Below are 18,976 nucleotides of genomic sequence, written 5' to 3'. Positions count from 1 at the left end.
TCACTTAGGACATTATATCTTTCTAAAAGATAGATTCAAGCGGTTGGCAATACTTGAGGACAACTTGGCGGTTTCGGTCAAAGATCGACTACTTTGGGATGGGGTAAATTGTGCGGGTAATTGGTCTTGGGTTAGAACTCCTTCCGGACGATCTAGTGGTGAATTGGATAGTCTTGAGGAGCTACTTGTTGGTGCGGTTATCGATCCCGCAAAGCATGATTCATGGAAGTGGACGGTGGGGGGTAACGGGAACTTCACAACAAAATCACTAACGGATTTGATTGAAGGAAAAGTTATTCCTCGAGGTACTCATTGTGATGAAACTTTAAGAAACAAACTAGTACCAAAAAAAAATAGAAGTTTTTATTTGGCGGGCAAGGAGGAAAAGGCTTCCTACTCTAGTTGAATTGGACAAAAGAGGGATTGATTTACACTCGGTCCGTTGTCCACTTTGTGATGAGGACATCGAATCGGTCGATCATTCCCTTTTTTTATGCAAACATGTCATCGAGGTTTGGAACAAAGTCTTCAATTGGTGGGGCCAAGGTAACTTCAACCCACGTAACTTGGATGCGGTTTTCACGGATGCGGGTTAATCAACTTCGGGACTTGGTAAATGCATTTGGCAAGCGGTATTATAGTCAAGTTGCTACCTAATTTGGAAGAACCGTAATCAAAAGGTTTTTTTGAATAAAACTTGGAATTTGCCGGTTGCTCTCAATGAAATCCAAGTGAAAAGCTATGAATGGGTCGCGAAGAGGAGCAAGGACAAGATAATCGATTGGCACAATTGGATTCACAACCCACGAGTCTTTCTATAATAAGCTTTAAAAATTGCGAAGTTCATGAACCAAGTTTCTTCTAAGTCTTCTGTGTAAAATTGATGTATATATAATTCGAGATACTGTGAGCATTATATAGCTCCTATGTTATGTACTGTGATGATTTGTGAGTAATAAAATTCTGTTGCCTTTCAAAAAAAAAAAAATGTATTCTAAAAAAAAAACAAACAAAGAATTAAATGTGAGTGATAATCTTTTATCAGTGAATAAAATAATCAAAATCAATACAACAAAGGACCAATCCAACCACACAGACAAAGTAAAAGAAAAACACACTTAAACTACACCTATTAAGCAAACTATCAACAATCAAGAAAATTAGACAGTACCCTGACTCCCTGAGTATAACACAAAATGAGTAGAATAAAACTTCTAAGAAACACCAAAATTAAAAGATCTGAACTATGCAACCTACAAAACAAATGTACCAAAACAAAACGGAAGCAAATCCCAGATCTCCATTAAACAGGCAACGAGCAACCATCAGAAAAAACAAACCCATTAATTATGTCTTAACCCCAAATCTCAATGCTTTTGCACGTGCCTTACCTCAAATTTGTTAATCCGATAACTAGTTAAATTAATTAAATAACCTATACTAAATACAGAAAAAAGTAGGCACAGTATAATACAGTGGCGGTACCATAATTTTTTTTACTGGGGGCAAAAAAAAATTTAAAACCATAGCAATATTTTTGGGCAAAATATGGAAGTTTTGGGGAAAAAATTGAGGTTTTTAGGCAAATTATAGAGGTTTGTGGGTAAAATTTGAAGGTTTTGATATAAAATTTGGAGATTTTTGGGCAAAATCTGAGGATTTTGGGGTAAAATATGTCGGTTTTGAGGCAAAAAAAAAAATTCACCGGGGGCAAAGTCAAAAAATTTAAAATTTTTACACTGAAAATTGCAAATCCACTGGGAGCGGCTGCCCCCACTTGCCCCCAAATAAAACCGCCCCTGGTATAATTGATAGTGTTCCAAATGAACATATATTTAGTAGCAATATCGTTCCAATATGTAAAGTTTTTAAATGTAATTTCCTTATTTTTAGTTGTAATAGTTAAATAAATAAGTGCGAAGACGAAAGACGCAAATCGCTCGAAAATGAAGATTTAAAGACAAAAACGAAGATTTGAAAGACCAAAACGTCCAAAAAGCTCAAATGTACAAGATACAATCAAAAAGGTTCAAATTATTGATGAAGAACGTCTAAAAATGACAAGAGTACAAGTTACAAAACGCAAAGTACAAGATATAAAATTGTACGAAAGGACGTTCGAAAATCCGGAACCGGGGCATGAACCAACTTTCAGCGCTCGACGCAACGGTGTAAAAATTACAAGTCAACTATGCACAAGAATAAAATATAATATTTAAATAATTCATAATAAGAATAATATTAAATAATAAAAAGTTGTTAATTGAGCATAGTTCAGGGGTCGTAAATGAAAATTTGAATTCTAATTTGCCTATAAAACGAACGATATGTTCGATGAATTAGGGAGAGAACTTTTTTTCCGATCTTTTTTTTTTCTTCTTCTATCTTTTTCTTATTTTTCTATCTATCAAATATCAATATCTATATTTATAATTCTCTATCATAATGTTAATGTAATCAGATATAACAATAATCTTAATTTTAATTTTAAATTATGATAATAATAAGATTTATGATAGAGATCGTTTGAGTGTGTAAGTCGAAATTCTGTCCGTGTAACGCTACGCTATTTTTAATCATTGTAAGTTATGTTCAACCTTTTTACATTAATGTCTCGTAGCTAAGTCGTTATTATGCTTATTTAAAATGAAGTACTCATGATGTTGGGCTAATTACTAAAATTGGGTTATTAAACTTTGGACCATAATTAAGGTTTGGGCAAAAGACCGACACTTGTGGAAATTGGATTATTGACTATTAATAGATGGGGGGTATTGTCTAATTGAGTGACAACTCATTGGAGTCTGTCGAACCTATCTTCAAATTAATTAACCTAATAATTAATAATGATTATGGTTGTCCTATTTAGTGACGTTCATATGGAATCTGTTATAATCATTTAATTAATCAATTGGGTTGGGTAATTGATTATTCATTCTGATCAAGTGGATGAATTAATATTCATAAACTAATTAAAACAGGGGTGGATTACATACAGTGATAACTGGTGTAATTGTTGACAGAAGTGATAACTGCGTCACAGTTTAAATCCTTAATCAGTTGGAATATTTGACTTCGGGTATAAGGGTAATTTGACGAGGATACTCGCACTTTATATTTATGACCGATGAACTATTATGGACAAAAACCAGATAGACGTATCAAATAAACCAGGACAAAGGACAATTAACCCATGGTAATAAATTAAAATCAACACGTCAAACATCATGATTACGGAAGTTTAAATAAGCATAATTCTTTTATTATATTTCTCATCGTATCTTTATTTACTGTCATTTTATTACTCGCAATTTTATTTTATGTCATTTTATTTATCGCAATTTATTTTACGCACTTTAATTTTTGTCATTTATTTTTACGCTTAAAATCGACAAACCGGTCATTAAACGGTAAAACCCCCATTTTATAATAATACTACTACTTATTTATATATATATTTTTACAAATAAACTTAATAATATAGCGTTAACTTCACCAGCTCCCTGTGGAACGAACCGGACTTACTAAAAACTACACTACTCTACGATTAGGTACACTGCCTATAGTGTTGTAGCAAGGTTTAGGTATATCCCATCCGTAAATTAATAAAACTTGTGTCATATTTTGTAGTATTTTGTATTAAAAATAATACTATTTCGTACCCTCACGCTACATCATCAAGTTTTTGGCGCCGCTGCCGGGGAGCGCTAAAACGCTATATTTTTAATTATAATAATATTGAAATAAAATATAATAATATAATAATATTGAAATAGAATATAATAATATAATAATATTGAAATAGAATATAATAATATAAAAATATTTAAGAATCTTTACGTAAATTTTTTTTAAAAAAAAGTCGTATTTATTAAATACTTCAGGGGTATATTATGTAACTTATAATTAATAATTGCTATCATGTCGCTTTCATGTGAATAGTAAATTAATTAATTTATTTTCATTTACTATTCATGAATAGTAAATGAATTAAAAAAAAAAGAGTTTTAAAAAAAAATTATAATTATAAAAAAATTATTAATTTGTAAAAAAAAAAATCGTTTTTTAAAAAAAAAAAAAAAAAAAAAAAAAAAAAAACGAAAAAAAAAAAAAAATATAAAAAAGAAAAAAAAAAAAAAAAAAAAAAATATATGTATTTTTAAGACTTTGTTAAATAGTTAAGTTTTAAAAGTTTCTTTATTTTTATTTTAGTTTATAAAAATATAAGTTTTAATTTTAATATCTTTTATTTAATTAAAAAACAGAAAAATAGAAAAAAAAAAAAAAAAAAAAAAAAAAAAAAAAAAGAAAAACGCGTAAAAACAAAAGCTGTCAACTGTTTTTCTGAACCCCGCGACCCGCGGGGTTTTCCTCTTTATTTGCCGCGACTCGCGGAGGTCTTCTGACACACGGACAAAACCCTAAAGTTGCATTAATTACGGAGTTTTAATTTATTATTATTATTATTTAACTTAATTATTATTATTATTATTATTAATTTTAGTTTTATTTTTACTTTTTACTTTATATATGTATTTAGTTTAAATAAGTTTTTATTAAATTGTAAAATTAATAGTTTTATTAAATAAATAATATAAAATAATATTTTTATAAAAATTGTACTTTTTACAACTTTTTGTATATTTTTATATTTTGTACCTTTTTAATCGTTGTAGCGTAACTTTTGTATTTTTAGCTCATAATTAATTTTAAACTTAGTTTTAGCTATAGTTATTTTTACTCCTAGATTTTTAGGCTTTGCCGTAGAATTCCTTAAGTGCTTTTTCTTTAGACTAAGATTTAGGTGCTTTAGAATTTTGCGACGCCCTTTTTAAGTTTTAGTTTCTTTTTTAAGTTATTTCCATTTGGGATTTAGTTTTTCCTGTAAGCTTTAATATTTTTAGACACCTTTTACTATGTATCAATTATCATTCCAATTAGTAATTTCAATTTGCGATTATAATTTTAAGTTAGTTGTAGTAATAAGGATAAATTAGTTAAGTATTTTTAAGTTTTTTTTTAAGTTTCTTTTATTTTTCCGTCACCTTTTATTTTTCAACCATTTTTCCTTTTTCGACCTTTTTCGACGAACTCTTTGTCTTTCTTATTTCTCGCTATTCTAGTTTTAGGACATAGATTTTTATTCTACTTCTTATCTAAATTTCTTAAAATTACGAAAATTTATTTTAAGTGGTTAAATTAATAGACATCAAAATTTTCTGGTTCGTAGTAATAGTTGGATTTGTACGTGGACCGGGTTATTGGAGCCAAACAGTCCTCAATTATATTGAGACCAAACGAATCCTGCCCCTCTGCTGCATCTTTTGGCTATTCGAAACGTGGGCAAAATCAGAAAAGTCTATTAATTGGATAACTTATTATAATTTTTCTTTCCTTTTTAAAAACTAATAGGATATTCAGTGAATGCACCGAGCAAAACGTTCACCACCTTTCATACGTTCACCACCTGTAACTCGATCAAGACATCTAGCAAATATTGTCGCCGTTGATTTTTCTTTAGAATCGTCATCTAGTCGAACAAGAACTCCAACTCAAATTTCCGATAATCCATCTTTTGAACCCGACTTCACAATTAAGAACCCGGAGCATATTCAAGGACAATTCCAAGATCTTGAACCACTAATTATTCCTCCTGAGCCACAAACCATTAAATCAGAATCCTCTAGTGATTCGTATTCAACAAATTCAATTATGGAAGTAACGGAACCTCTAAGTATGGAAGACCGAATGAGAGCTACACGCACGGGCCAAGGTCACGCCATTATTAAGCCAGAAGTTAATGCGCCAGATTATGAAATCAAAGGACAAATTCTACACATGGTAACTAACCAATGCCAATTCAGTGGTGCACCGAATGAAGATCCTAACGAACACCTTCGTACGTTTAAAAGAATTTGTACACTATTCAAAATCCGAGAAGTGGAAGATGAGCAGATCTATCTCATGTTGTTTCCCTGGACTTTAAAGGGAGAAGCCAAAGATTGGTTAGAATCGTTACCTGAAGGGGCGATTGACACATGGGATGTTTTAGTTGAAAAATTTCTTAAACGATTCTTTCCGGCATCCAAAGCCGTGAGACTTCAAGGAGAAATTGTTACGTTCGCGCAAAATCCAAATGAAACATTATATGAGGCGTGGACAAGATTCGGAAGGATGTTGAGAGGATGTCCTCAACACGGATTAGATACTTTTCAAATAGTACAAATCTTCTATAAAGGCGTAGACATCGCCACACGAAAAGACATCGACATAACCGCTGGTGGATCCATTATGAAGAAAACCGCAACTGAAGCTTACAAGATCATTGATAACACAGCCTCCCACTCGCATGAGTGGCACCAAGAAAAAGATATTTTTCGTTCATCTAAAGTGGCTAGAGCCGATTCTAGCCATGACTTTGATTCCGTTTCAGCAAAAATAGATGCTTTCGAAAGACGAATGGAAAAGATGAATAAAGATATTCACGCAATACGAATCAGTTGTGAGCAATGCGGTGGACCACACTTATTGAAAGATTGTCACATTGAACCAACCATGGAACAACGAGAGAATGTTTCCTACATGAACCAAAGGCCTGGAAATAATTATCAAAATAATTATCAACCGCCAAGGCTAAACTTAAATCGAAATCAAAACATTCTTTACAATCCAAAAGGACCCGAAAATAACTCGTATAACCAACAAGGTCCGAATAACCAACCAACTCAAAACAACACTTTCAATCAACAAAGACCTAGCTTGTATAAACCACCACAACAACCCGAAGAGAAAAAGCCAAATCTAGAAGAAATGATGGCAAAGCTGATTGAATCTCAAACACAATTCATTACATCTCAAACCCAAACGAACGAGAGGTTTGATCAGTCATTAAGAACTCAACAAGCTTCCATTTTGAATCTAGAAAAACACGTAGGTACTCTTGCTAGCATGATGAGTGAGAGGGAACAAGGAAAGCTACCGAGTAATACTGAAGTAAATCCTCGGAATGAGAATGTTAATATGGTGTCAACGAATTCTGAAAAACCAGCATCAGAAGATGGGAAGGTTTTAGATGAGAGTAACAATGAAGAAGTTACACCACCACCACCCGAGTATGTAAAGCCAGTGGTGGCACCATACAAACCACCCATCCCGTTTCCAAGAAAAGGAGTTGAGTATGAGCAAGTGATAGGTAATAAAGATTGTGATACCTCTGGAAAGAAAAAGAAGAAAAAGAATAAGAAAGTGCAAGAAACAAAAGCCGTAAATATAAACCCGGTGAAGACAGTTCCACCAAAACCTCCACCTAGGGTAGGTGATCCGGGTGAATTTATTGTTCCTTGTCTACTTAGTGATTGTGTCATGTATGATGCACTAGCAGATTTAGGTGCGAGTGTAAGTGTTATGCCTCTTTCCTTATATAAGAGATTAGGTGTAGGTAAGTTAAGTCCAACGGATATGAGTGTTCGACTCTTTGATCAAACCATTAAGCACCCAGTTGGAATTGCTGACAACCTACCCGTTCAAGTAGGCAATTTAACCTTTCTAGTCGAATTTATTGTCATTGACATAGAAGAGGACCCAAACATTCCTCTAATTTTAGGTCGGCCATTCTTAGCGTCCACCGGGGCGTTATTTGATGTAGGAAATGGAAGAATGACACTTAAAAGTGGTAACAAATCTATCACCTTTATGATTCGAAAGTCTAAATCTCCACCAACTAAAACCGTTGAACCAGTAAAAACGATTGGTAATAACCATGTTGTTTTACCAACTCCAACGGTAGTGCTTAGCAATAATAAAACGCCTAAGTGTGGGGAAAATGAAGTAAAACCTAATGATGACTTGATAATAAAGAACCCCGTTGTTGATACGAAATTAAATGACCCCGTTATTAACAGTTCAATGAAGAAACTTTTTAAACGGGCTATCGATGCTAGAAGTAAGGGGAACTTTAAGTTATGTAACCGGTTAGTATCCAATCTGTCGCCTAAAGAAAAGGCGAAACTAGTTGAATTTTGGGATATTACGGAAGAAGCCGGGCACTGGCTTAAAGAAAAAGTCACAGATAGGCAAGTTGATTATGGACCAAAAGAAATTGACGATGAAGTTAATCACAATTTCGACACCACAGCTACCTAAGTGTGGGGAGATTCAAATGTTCTAAGAAAATGTTATCTAGAGTTAGTTGTTCTGTTCTCGTGTAGTTCCGAGAATGGAATCCGATTGGTCTTTTCCGCTAGCAGACACTAAAGAACTAGTTTTCTCCCCCCATTCTGAATTTTTGTTTTTTTTAGGTTTTATATGAAATTAATATGCTTTTAAGTTTTGTGTGATATTTAAAAACAAAATTTACTTTAATTCATTAAGTTGAAAAAATGATTTCTAAAATTCGTCGTGAGTTGAAGACTAGGTCATTAAGCCGAAATTGCTTTACCCGAGGGTGGGGCGACAAATTTTGTTATCATTATTTTTAATTTTATTGATTTAAAGTATGCCAAAAATATTATACTTTATAAATTTTTGAAAAGTGGGGTTATAAACCAAACTTCAAAAAAAAAAAATATATATATATATATATATATATGTTTGTATTTTATCTTATGTACAAAACAGGGTAGAACAACGCACTTTCAAAGACTAACATTAAGTTCAGCAATAGCTACTGATTTTGACGACAAGAAGCAAAATATCAAATGTGATATAAAATAATATGCTTACAAACTGGGTATTTTTAATCACTTTTCTACACTAATCACCCTCATGAATTTATAATTATAGTCTGATTTCATGCAAATGAGGGCATTGCATGATCTCAAGTGTGGGGAAGGGTTATAAATTCTCTCGGGTTTGCACTTAGTTTATTTGTCAAATTTTGTGAAAATTTGAAAAATTTTCAACTAAATGAATTTAAAATCATGTTTATACATATTTATGAACGGTGAAAACTAGGTGATAATACCGAAATTATCGTTACCTCGAAAAGGACATAAATTGAGAAACACCCTAAAACGCTTGAATTCATTTAAAATGAAATAAAAGAAAATAAAAAGGCAAAGAAAGAAACTAAGTGTGGGAAGAATGTACCAAGTTATTCAATTTAAAACATATATCACATATTTTTGTACAAGATTATTGCAGGTACTTTTGCTTTGGACGATACTAATCAGTTTTACCCGGTTTACTGTAATACATTTGAAAGAAAGATGGATCTACACGATGAATCAATTCCATCATTAAAAGGAAGTAAAGTCTTCCGAAAAAGACACGCGCTTCTTGATTTAGGTCAAGAAGTTGTCGTCCAGACCAGCTGTAGGTTGACGAAAAATCTAGAAAAGTCATCTCTAAAATCAGCAGGAAATCCACGGACCTCAGCATCAAACAGGGTCGCCATGTGGTCAGATTTATCCTAACCATGAGAAGGATTTATCTCGTACAATGGGGAGGCACCGTGCAAATTAGCTTGATAAGACTAATGAATCAGATCCCCAGAAAGGATAATCTCCTTAAAGATCAAAAATCAGCTTTTAAGCCTGATATTACTCAATCCTTGAGATTGACCTTAAAGATTGAGAATTCAAACTCATGGAATTCAATGATATCTAAACTCGAGCTTGAACGAGAAAATATTTTGATCAAAAATACAAACCGATTTGTTTTCTGAAAACCCATTTTCAATGCGTTCATTACCATTGAACGTAAAATCCTGAGAATTCATCAGAATTCATTAGGTCACCTGAACCAAATCGGGTGTCAACCGTAAGAACGGTGGTTGCATAGCATGGTCGGAGACAGGACCTTGTGCCAGACCGAAAAATCATAGGATGATCTTTACTATCGCTCCTACCAAGGATAGTTCTAGCATCCGACACGTTAATAAGACCATAATCATCTGCATGTCACGGGACATTGCCTTAACAGTTTCTTGTTCATCGCTTTCCTTTACAACCGGACGGTAGTTTGCCGAAAGGTAATATACGGAACACGTAAACTGGATGTGTGCTTTCCGATACCGGGATAGCAGTGGATTACACAAACCTAAATGTTTTTAGCCAAAATATTGATCCACAAATATATTTTGCAACACCAATGGTGGATCAAATCAGAAAACTTATCTAGGGTAAAATCTAGCTTGAATTTTTAAAAGATCAAATGTTTTCATAAAGATCCAATTTCCTTAAAGGATCTAAATTTTTATAGTCATGTGGGACTGTAAACCGCCTTTCAAATGTGCACTTTGCTTTGGAAACCGAAAGTAAATCGGCTATTTGATTGCAAGTGTCGTTGACCTAAACCCAAGGCAACTGTGGATGACACACCCACCTTTAACCATCATTACTGTCATTGTTTATACCGCTATATCAAAATCACTGATGTACAAAATGTGATGAATAAAAAAGTGATTCATGTATGTTTTTATTTCAAGTTCTGTATTGCTTGAGGACAAGCAACGCTCAAGTGTGGGGATATTTGATAGTGTTCCAAATGAACATATATTTAGTAGCAATATCGTTCCAATATGTAAAGTTTTTAAATGTAATTTCCTTATTTTTAGTTGTAATAGTTAAATAAATAAGTGCGAAGACGAAAGACGCAAATCGCTCGAAAATGAAGATTTAAAGACAAAAACGAAGATTTGAAAGACCAAAACGTCCAAAAAGCTCAAATGTACAAGATACAATCAAAAAGGTTCAAATTATTGATGAAGAACGTCTAAAAATGACAAGAGTACAAGTTACAAAACGCAAAGTACAAGATATAAAATTGTACGAAAGGACGTTCGAAAATCCGGAACCGGGGCATGAACCAACTTTCAGCGCTCGACGCAACGGTGTAAAAATTACAAGTCAACTATGCACAAGAATAAAATATAATATTTAAATAATTCATAATAAGAATAATATTAAATAATAAAAAGTTGTTAATTGAGCATAGTTCAGGGGTCGTAAATGAAAATTTGAATTCTAATTTGCCTATAAAACGAACGATATGTTCGATGAATTAGGGAGAGAACTTTTTTTCCGATCTTTTTTTTTTCTTCTTCTATCTTTTTCTTATTTTTCTATCTATCAAATATCAATATCTATATTTATAATTCTCTATCATAATGTTAATGTAATCAGATATAACAATAATCTTAATTTTAATTTTAAATTATGATAATAATAAGATTTATGATAGAGATCGTTTGAGTGTGTAAGTCGAAATTCTGTCCGTGTAACGCTACGCTATTTTTAATCATTGTAAGTTATGTTCAACCTTTTTACATTAATGTCTCGTAGCTAAGTCGTTATTATGCTTATTTAAAATGAAGTACTCATGATGTTGGGCTAATTACTAAAATTGGGTTATTAAACTTTGGACCATAATTAAGGTTTGGGCAAAAGACCGACACTTGTGGAAATTGGATTATTGACTATTAATAGATGGGGGGTATTGTCTAATTGAGTGACAACTCATTGGAGTCTGTCGAACCTATCTTCAAATTAATTAACCTAATAATTAATAATGATTATGGTTGTCCTATTTAGTGACGTTCATATGGAATCTGTTATAATCATTTAATTAATCAATTGGGTTGGGTAATTGATTATTCATTCTGATCAAGTGGATGAATTAATATTCATAAACTAATTAAAACAGGGGTGGATTACATACAGTGATAACTGGTGTAATTGTTGACAGAAGTGATAACTGCGTCACAGTTTAAATCCTTAATCAGTTGGAATATTTGACTTCGGGTATAAGGGTAATTTGACGAGGATACTCGCACTTTATATTTATGACCGATGAACTATTATGGACAAAAACCAGATAGACGTATCAAATAAACCAGGACAAAGGACAATTAACCCATGGTAATAAATTAAAATCAACACGTCAAACATCATGATTACGGAAGTTTAAATAAGCATAATTCTTTTATTATATTTCTCATCGTATCTTTATTTACTGTCATTTTATTACTCGCAATTTTATTTTATGTCATTTTATTTATCGCAATTTATTTTACGCACTTTAATTTTTGTCATTTATTTTTACGCTTAAAATCGACAAACCGGTCATTAAACGGTAAAACCCCCATTTTATAATAATACTACTACTTATTTATATATATATTTTTACAAATAAACTTAATAATATAGCGTTAACTTCACCAGCTCCCTGTGGAACGAACCGGACTTACTAAAAACTACACTACTCTACGATTAGGTACACTGCCTATAGTGTTGTAGCAAGGTTTAGGTATATCCCATCCGTAAATTAATAAAACTTGTGTCATATTTTGTAGTATTTTGTATTAAAAATAATACTATTTCGTACCCTCACGCTACATCATCAATAATATAGATCTAAAACCTAACTCGATCATTACACCTGACAAACCTAACATATAGTGTAAAACAACTAAGGGTGCGTTTGTTTGCCTCTTAATGGAATGGTTCAGTGCTGAATGCTGAACCATTCAGCATTTAGTGTTTGTTTCTGACCTCTAAATGACATATGATGCTGAATGTTTCAGAATTCAGTGCTGAACCATTCAGAGATGAAACACTCTCTTAGCCATTAAGAGCCTAAATTTTCTGTAATTTTCTCCTCAAATCTTATTCTGAACACTTAACTAACAAATGTATTGAATATTTTATTCATGTTATACTTTGCTAAGATAATTTTACTCAATTTATATCGTTCATTCTAAATGATTATCAAACAGCTTATTTTCATTCAGAGCAAATTTTATTAAGAGGCTTTGAATCATTCAGATTCTGAACCATTCAGCGGTAAATCATTCAGTTTTATCAAACGCACCCTAAGACAAACTATATTAACTTAATCTTATTTGTAAGCATATCTAATTAAACCTAGAAATTTTCTAAAGACATATCATTATTCACTACCTTATGATAACCTCCAGAATCTTATTTTTAGACATAGTATTATTCACTTGTATGCTCGTGATAGCTACCCTACCTTATTATTAACCACCTTATTCACTTTAATTTATCATCTACTATGCACATATTATTTTTAAAGCTAGCCTTCAAGGCTCATTCAACAACTAAAACAAGAAGTCCTAGTGAAAAATATTTTGGCTGATGTTAGCTGATGTCATGTTGAACAGAAACAAAAAACTAAATCCACCAACCACATGAGATGAAAAATCTCCAATCTCAGAAGTTAAAAATAAGTACAAAAACAATACAAGATCCTTATAACGATTCACACACAATCAATCTCACAGTAATCTCTCTCAAGCTATCAAAAAGATAACTATGAATACAGGGAACGAAAGATATGAAACCCTAGAATGAATTTCACACAGTTACCGAGATGAACGAATGAATCAGATTATGAAAAAAGTAATTGGATAACTTAAATAATAACTTAATTTCTTTTCTGGTCCCTCAAGTTCCAAATTAACTGTTCAGCAACAAAGTCTTCTTTTTAATACTTTGACCACCAAACTATCTTTCAGAAAATGACTGCAAGGACCCTATAATTATTCTTAACCCAGAAATAAGAAGAAATACAAAAAAAAATATGATCTTACATGTTTAGATTATGAATATGTGTATAAATTTAACATCCCCCCTTAATCTAAACACGAAATAGATCATAAAGAGTTAACTTGTTGCACAATAAATCATGTTGAGCTCTTAAAAGTGGTTTAGTAAAAATATCTGAAGTGTTTTCTTCAGAAGAAACTTGAACAGTTTGAATTATACCAGAACTAATCTTTTCCCTCACAAAATGTAAATCTACTTCAAAATGTTTAGTTTTTTCATGAAAAATAGGATTTTTGGCTATTTGTAAAGCAGATTTATTGTCACAATAAACAGTTATGGGAATTTTTGTTTTTATGTTCAAATCTTTGAAAAGTTTTAATATCCAAATGAGCTCACATGTGACAGAAGCTAAAGCCCTATACTCAGCTTCTGCAGATGATCTTGAAACAGTTGATTGTTTCTTACTTTTCCATGAAACTAAAGAGTTTCCTAAATAAACACAGAAACCAGTAACTGACCTTCTTGTAGAAATACATTTTGCATAGTCAGAATCAACATAAGCAGACAATACAAAATTGTCACTTGTTGTTATAAAAATGCCTTTTCCAGGTGAACATTTAAGATATCTAAGAACTCTAAAAGCAGCATTTAAGTGTGAATTTAAAGGAGCATGCATATGTTGACTTAAACAATGAACAGCATAGGTAATATCAGGTCTGGTCAGTGTAATGTAAATAAGTTTTCCAATAAGATTTTGATAATCACTTATATTAGATAAAGGATAATCAGTATCAGAATGATTATCAATACTGGAAAAGACAACACCAGATTCTATAGGAGTAGTAGCAGGTTTACTATCTAACAAACCAAATTCATCAATTACTTCTAAAGTATATTTTCTTTGTGTCATACTTAAACCTCCATTTTTATCTAAAAGTTCAATACCAAGAAAATATTTTAATAAACCCAATTCTTTAACTTTGAATTTAGTTTGCAAGAAATGCTTACACTGACTAATACAACTTTCACTATTTCCAGTAATAATAATATCATCAACATAAACAAGCAGAAACAAAGAGCAATCATCAGTATGCTTGGTAAAAAGAGAATAATCATTCACCCTTTGAACAAAGCCATATTCAAACAATGTTTCACAAAATTTCTCATTCCATTTTCTAGGAGCTTGTTTTAACCCATAAAGAGACTTAACAAGTTTACAGACTCTTTTGTCATCTTTATCAAAATATCCCTCAGGTAAAGTCATATAAACATCTTCAGTTACGTCACCATAAAGAAAGGCATTATTTATGTCAAGTTAATGTATAGACCAGTCATTTTGAATAGCAACAGTAATAATGACTCTAACAGTAACCATTTTAACAACATGAGAGAAGGTTTCATCAAAATCTAGACCTTCTCTTTGATTATAACCTTTGGCAACTAATCTAGTCTTGTATCTATCTATTTCACCAGAAGGCTTATATTTGATTCTATAAACCCACTTTGATCCTATAGGTTTTCTATCACAAGACAAATCAGTAATAATCCAAGTATTATTTCTAAGAAGGGCTTCAATTTCCTCATTTATAGCATTAACCCAGTTCTTATCCTTTGATGCCTCTTGGTATAACTTAGGTTCTTGACTTTTATTTAAACAAGTGATAAAACAGAAATTTTCAGAACCAAGTTTAGAATATGTTAAGTAATTTTTAAGACCATACTTTACCTTATTATCAAGTACATAATCATTTAATCTTTTTGGTAAAGTTGTTCTTGTGCTTGTTCTTCTTAAATTTTCAGCATTTATATTAACAGTATCTTCTAATGTATCATCTACATTAGAAGTGCCCTCAGGGACAGCATTATGTTCACTAGATGTTCCTTCATAGGAAGTTGCATGCTGCCATCATATGTTGACTCAGAAGAGTCAACTGGAGTAACATGTCTGCCATCATCCTTTGGACTGTGTCTCCATTCATCATTGGGACTTATAGGATCCGTTTGGTTTAAAACAGTTGACTTATCTATATTAGACTCGTGAACAATTTCAGAATCATTTTCAAACATTGTAATATCAAAGAAATTTAAATGATTTACACTATTTTCATCAAGGTTCACTTTGTAAACACTCAGTTTTGAAAGGATAAACATGCTCATAAAACTTAACATCTCTTGAAAAAATAAAGCATTTATTTTCTAAATCAAACAGTTTATATCCTTTTTGAGAAGTAGAATAACCTACAAAGACACATTTAAGAGACCTTGAAGAAAATTTATCAGTTTGATTTAAAACAGTAGCAAAACAAAACAAAGACAACCAAAGGATCTTAAATGGGAGAAATTAGGACAAGAACCATAAATCAACTCATAGGGACACTTTCCAGATAAGACAGAGGATGGAAGCCTGTTAATCAAATAAGTAGCAGTTAAGATACACTCAGACCAAAGATACAAAGAAATTCCCCCCTGAAACATAAGGGACCTAGCAACATTTAGAAGGTGCCTATTTTCCTTTCAGCAATCCCATTCTGCTTAGGTGTGTAAGCATAAGATGTCTGATGTACAATACCTTTAGTTCTAGTAAACATTTTCATTTTTGTGTTAACAAATTCAGTTCCATTATCAGTTCTTATAGTTTTAATTTTGACATTAAATTGATTGAATAAAAGATTGTAAAGACTTTCAATATGGTCAAACACAGTATCTTTGGTTTTTAAAAGATAAGTCCAAACAGCTCTAGAAAAATCATCCACAACAGTTAAGAAATACCTAAAACCTTCCTTACTTTTGATTTTATATGGACCTCAGACATCTAAATGCATCAACTCCCCAACACCTTTTGTTTTATGTTCACTTAATGGAAAAGGTTCTCTGGTTTGTTTAGCTTTATGACATATATCACAAGGTTCATTAAAATCAGTATTATTTAAGTTAATGTGTGTTTTAAGTATATTTAACACTTGACTAGCATGATGACCAAGTCTATTATGCCAAATACTGGTTTTAAACTTAGAATTATTTGAAACATTAGACATGATAGTCTTACCATTAACACATTCATCAAAAAAATAAAGACCATCACTTTCACTACCAGTCCCCATCAATTTTTTTGAAGCAAATCCTGAATATAGCATTTATTAATGTCAAAACTCAAAACTAAATTACTATCTTTTATTAATTTGTTAACAGATAACAGGCTAACACAGTATTGAGGAATAACCAGAACATCATACAGCTTAATATTATTGGAAAGTCCTAAATTTCCCATTTGAAAAATCTTGGCATTAGTACCATTAGGATGATTAACAGACAAATTTAAATCAGATACATTAACAACATTGCTTAAATTTTGAGAAGAAGAAGCCATATATTGGTTTGCACCAGAATCAATTATCCACCCTTTAGAAACCATATTATTGTTTTTTGAACTATTAGCACAAAAGAATTTATCAAAATTTGTGTTAAAGAAAACATTATTATTTGTGAAATTACCTAACATGTTAACATCCAGGTGGTTTGAAGAAGGTTTCTCATTTACCAAGCTAAGCAACTTCATAATTTGATCACTGGTTAACTGAACAGAAGAGCCAGAACTACCATTTTTATCAGTAGCACAGTTATTACTATTAAATCTAGGTGACCCTTGATTAAAAGGTTTTTTAATATATCCAGGTAGATAACCAATAAGTTCAAAACACCTTTCAACAGTATGACCTAGCATATTGCAGTTAGTACACTTTAAAGGTAAATTTCTGTATTTCTTCTTGTTATTGTAACCACTATTATTGTTGCTAGTATTGCTGGTTTTACTCACAAAGGCAGATGATTGATTTTTAACAGAGTTATAGGAATGTAACCTATGAGACTCATCTCTAGAAATAATAGAGAAAGCAGTTTTAACATTAGGAATAAGATCAGATGTAAGAATTTGACTCCTAATAGGCACATACACATCATCTAGACCCATTAAGAACTGCATGAGTTTCAAAAATTGATTATTTTCTTGAAAAGATTTATTAGCAGACACTATATCATCAATTTTAATCATGTCATCAAACTGTCTCCACATAGCATTCAACTTATGATAATAATCATACAAAGGTTGGCCAGCTTGACTAGAAGAATTAATATTTTGATATAGATTAAAAGTAACAGAAGCATCAATCTTATCATAGGTTTCTTTTAACTCAGTCCAAACAGATTCAACAGTCTTAGAGAAAACTTGTCCATTATAAACATCTTCAGATAATGACATTAATATCCAAGTAAGCACAACAGAATTACATCTATCCCATTGACCAAGAAGAACATCATCATCTTCATATTCAAACCTAGCACAAGAACCATCAATAAATCCTAGCTTATTTTTAGTTTTTAATGCAAGTTTCAAAGCACAGGACCACACATTATAATTTTCAGTTCCTTTAAATTTTTGTGTAATTAATGGTGCACCAGAAGTGTCACTAGGATGTAAATATAAAGGATCATTAAATTCAAGTTTGCTAATCTTGGTTGGACCAACAGTAGAATCACTATCAGACATAATGAAACACAGATAAAAAACAAATAACAAGAAATCAAAGAGAATAACAAGAATAACAGTAAATCACAAAAGCAATTATCAAAGAGAAAACAAAAAAATACATAAAACCGCAACAAATCCACGGTTCAGACACCTATAAGGATAAGAAACAAACCCCACTGGACTGGTTACTAAAATGTCCCGTTTATATTGATTATAAACGTTCCATATTAATTGATTTTGTCGCGAGGTTTTGACCTCTATATGAGACGTTTTTCAAAGACTGCATTCATTTTTAAAACAACCATAACCTTTATTTTATCTATAAAGGTTTAAAAAGCATTACGTAGATTATCAAATAATGATAATCTAAAATATACCGTTTACATACGACCATTACATAATGGTTTACAATAAGAATATATTACATCAAAAATAAGTTTCTTGAAAGCAGTTTTTACATAATATCATACAAGCATGGACTCCAAATCTTGTCCTTATTTTAGTATGCAACAGCGGAAGCTCTTAGTAATCACCTGAGAATAAACATGCTTAAAACGTCAACAAAAATGTTGGTGAGTTATAGGTTTAACCTATATATTATCAAATCATAATAATAGACCACAAGATTTCATATTTCAATATACATCCCATACATAGAGATAAAAATTATTCATATGGTAAACACCTGGTAATCGACATTAACAAGATGCATATAATAATATCTCCTATCATTCCGGGAAATCCTTCGGACATGATAAAAACGAATTCGAAGTACTAAAGCATCCGGTACTTTGAATGAGGTTCGTTAGGCCCAATAGATCTATCTTTAGGATTCGCGTCAATTAGTAGATCGGTTTACTAATTCTTTGGCTACCAAGCAAAAGGGGCATATTCGACTTCGATCATTCACCCATATAATGTAGTTTCATTTACTTGTGTCTAT

At 31.7% G+C, this 18,976-nt stretch overlaps 2 protein-coding genes across 2 annotated transcripts; both read right to left on the bottom strand.

Moving 5' to 3' along the window:
* Positions 1–13,599: 13,599 nt before the first annotated feature.
* Positions 13,600–14,772, bottom strand: LOC139887975 (uncharacterized mitochondrial protein AtMg00810-like). Its single transcript, XM_071871016.1, has one exon. The coding sequence runs from the start codon at positions 14,770–14,772 to the stop codon at positions 13,600–13,602; it is 1,173 nt and encodes a 390-aa protein (XP_071727117.1).
* A 1,096-nt stretch (positions 14,773–15,868) lies between these two features.
* LOC139887974 (uncharacterized) lies at positions 15,869–18,051 on the bottom strand. Its single transcript, XM_071871015.1, has 3 exons — positions 16,674–18,051; positions 16,555–16,629; positions 15,869–15,912 (listed from the first exon to the last, which is right to left on the bottom strand). The coding sequence occupies exons 1-3, from the start codon at positions 18,049–18,051 to the stop codon at positions 15,869–15,871; spliced, it is 1,497 nt and encodes a 498-aa protein (XP_071727116.1).
* Between the last annotated feature and the right edge of the window lie 925 nt (positions 18,052–18,976).

This window comes from Rutidosis leptorrhynchoides, chromosome 2, assembly GCF_046630445.1.
Source record: "Rutidosis leptorrhynchoides isolate AG116_Rl617_1_P2 chromosome 2, CSIRO_AGI_Rlap_v1, whole genome shotgun sequence".
In the NCBI taxonomy this organism is placed as follows: domain Eukaryota; kingdom Viridiplantae; phylum Streptophyta; class Magnoliopsida; order Asterales; family Asteraceae; genus Rutidosis; species Rutidosis leptorrhynchoides.
The sequence above is the reverse complement of the archived record's forward strand: the minus strand, read 5'-3'. Positions and strand labels throughout refer to the sequence as shown.

Coding starts and splice junctions, on each gene's coding strand:
- LOC139887975 (XM_071871016.1), bottom strand. CDS start 14,772: ATGACTTTACCTGAGGGATATTTTGATAAAGATGACAAAAGAGTCTGT.
- LOC139887974 (XM_071871015.1), bottom strand. CDS start 18,051: ATGTCTGATAGTGATTCTACTGTTGGTCCAACCAAGATTAGCAAACTT. Junction 16,630..16,673: donor TAACAAATTAATAAAAGATA/GTAATTTAGTTT, acceptor TGCTATATTCAG/GATTTGCTTCAAAAAAATTG. Junction 15,913..16,554: donor TTTTGATGAATGTGTTAATG/GTAAGACTATCA, acceptor TTTGATTAACAG/GCTTCCATCCTCTGTCTTAT.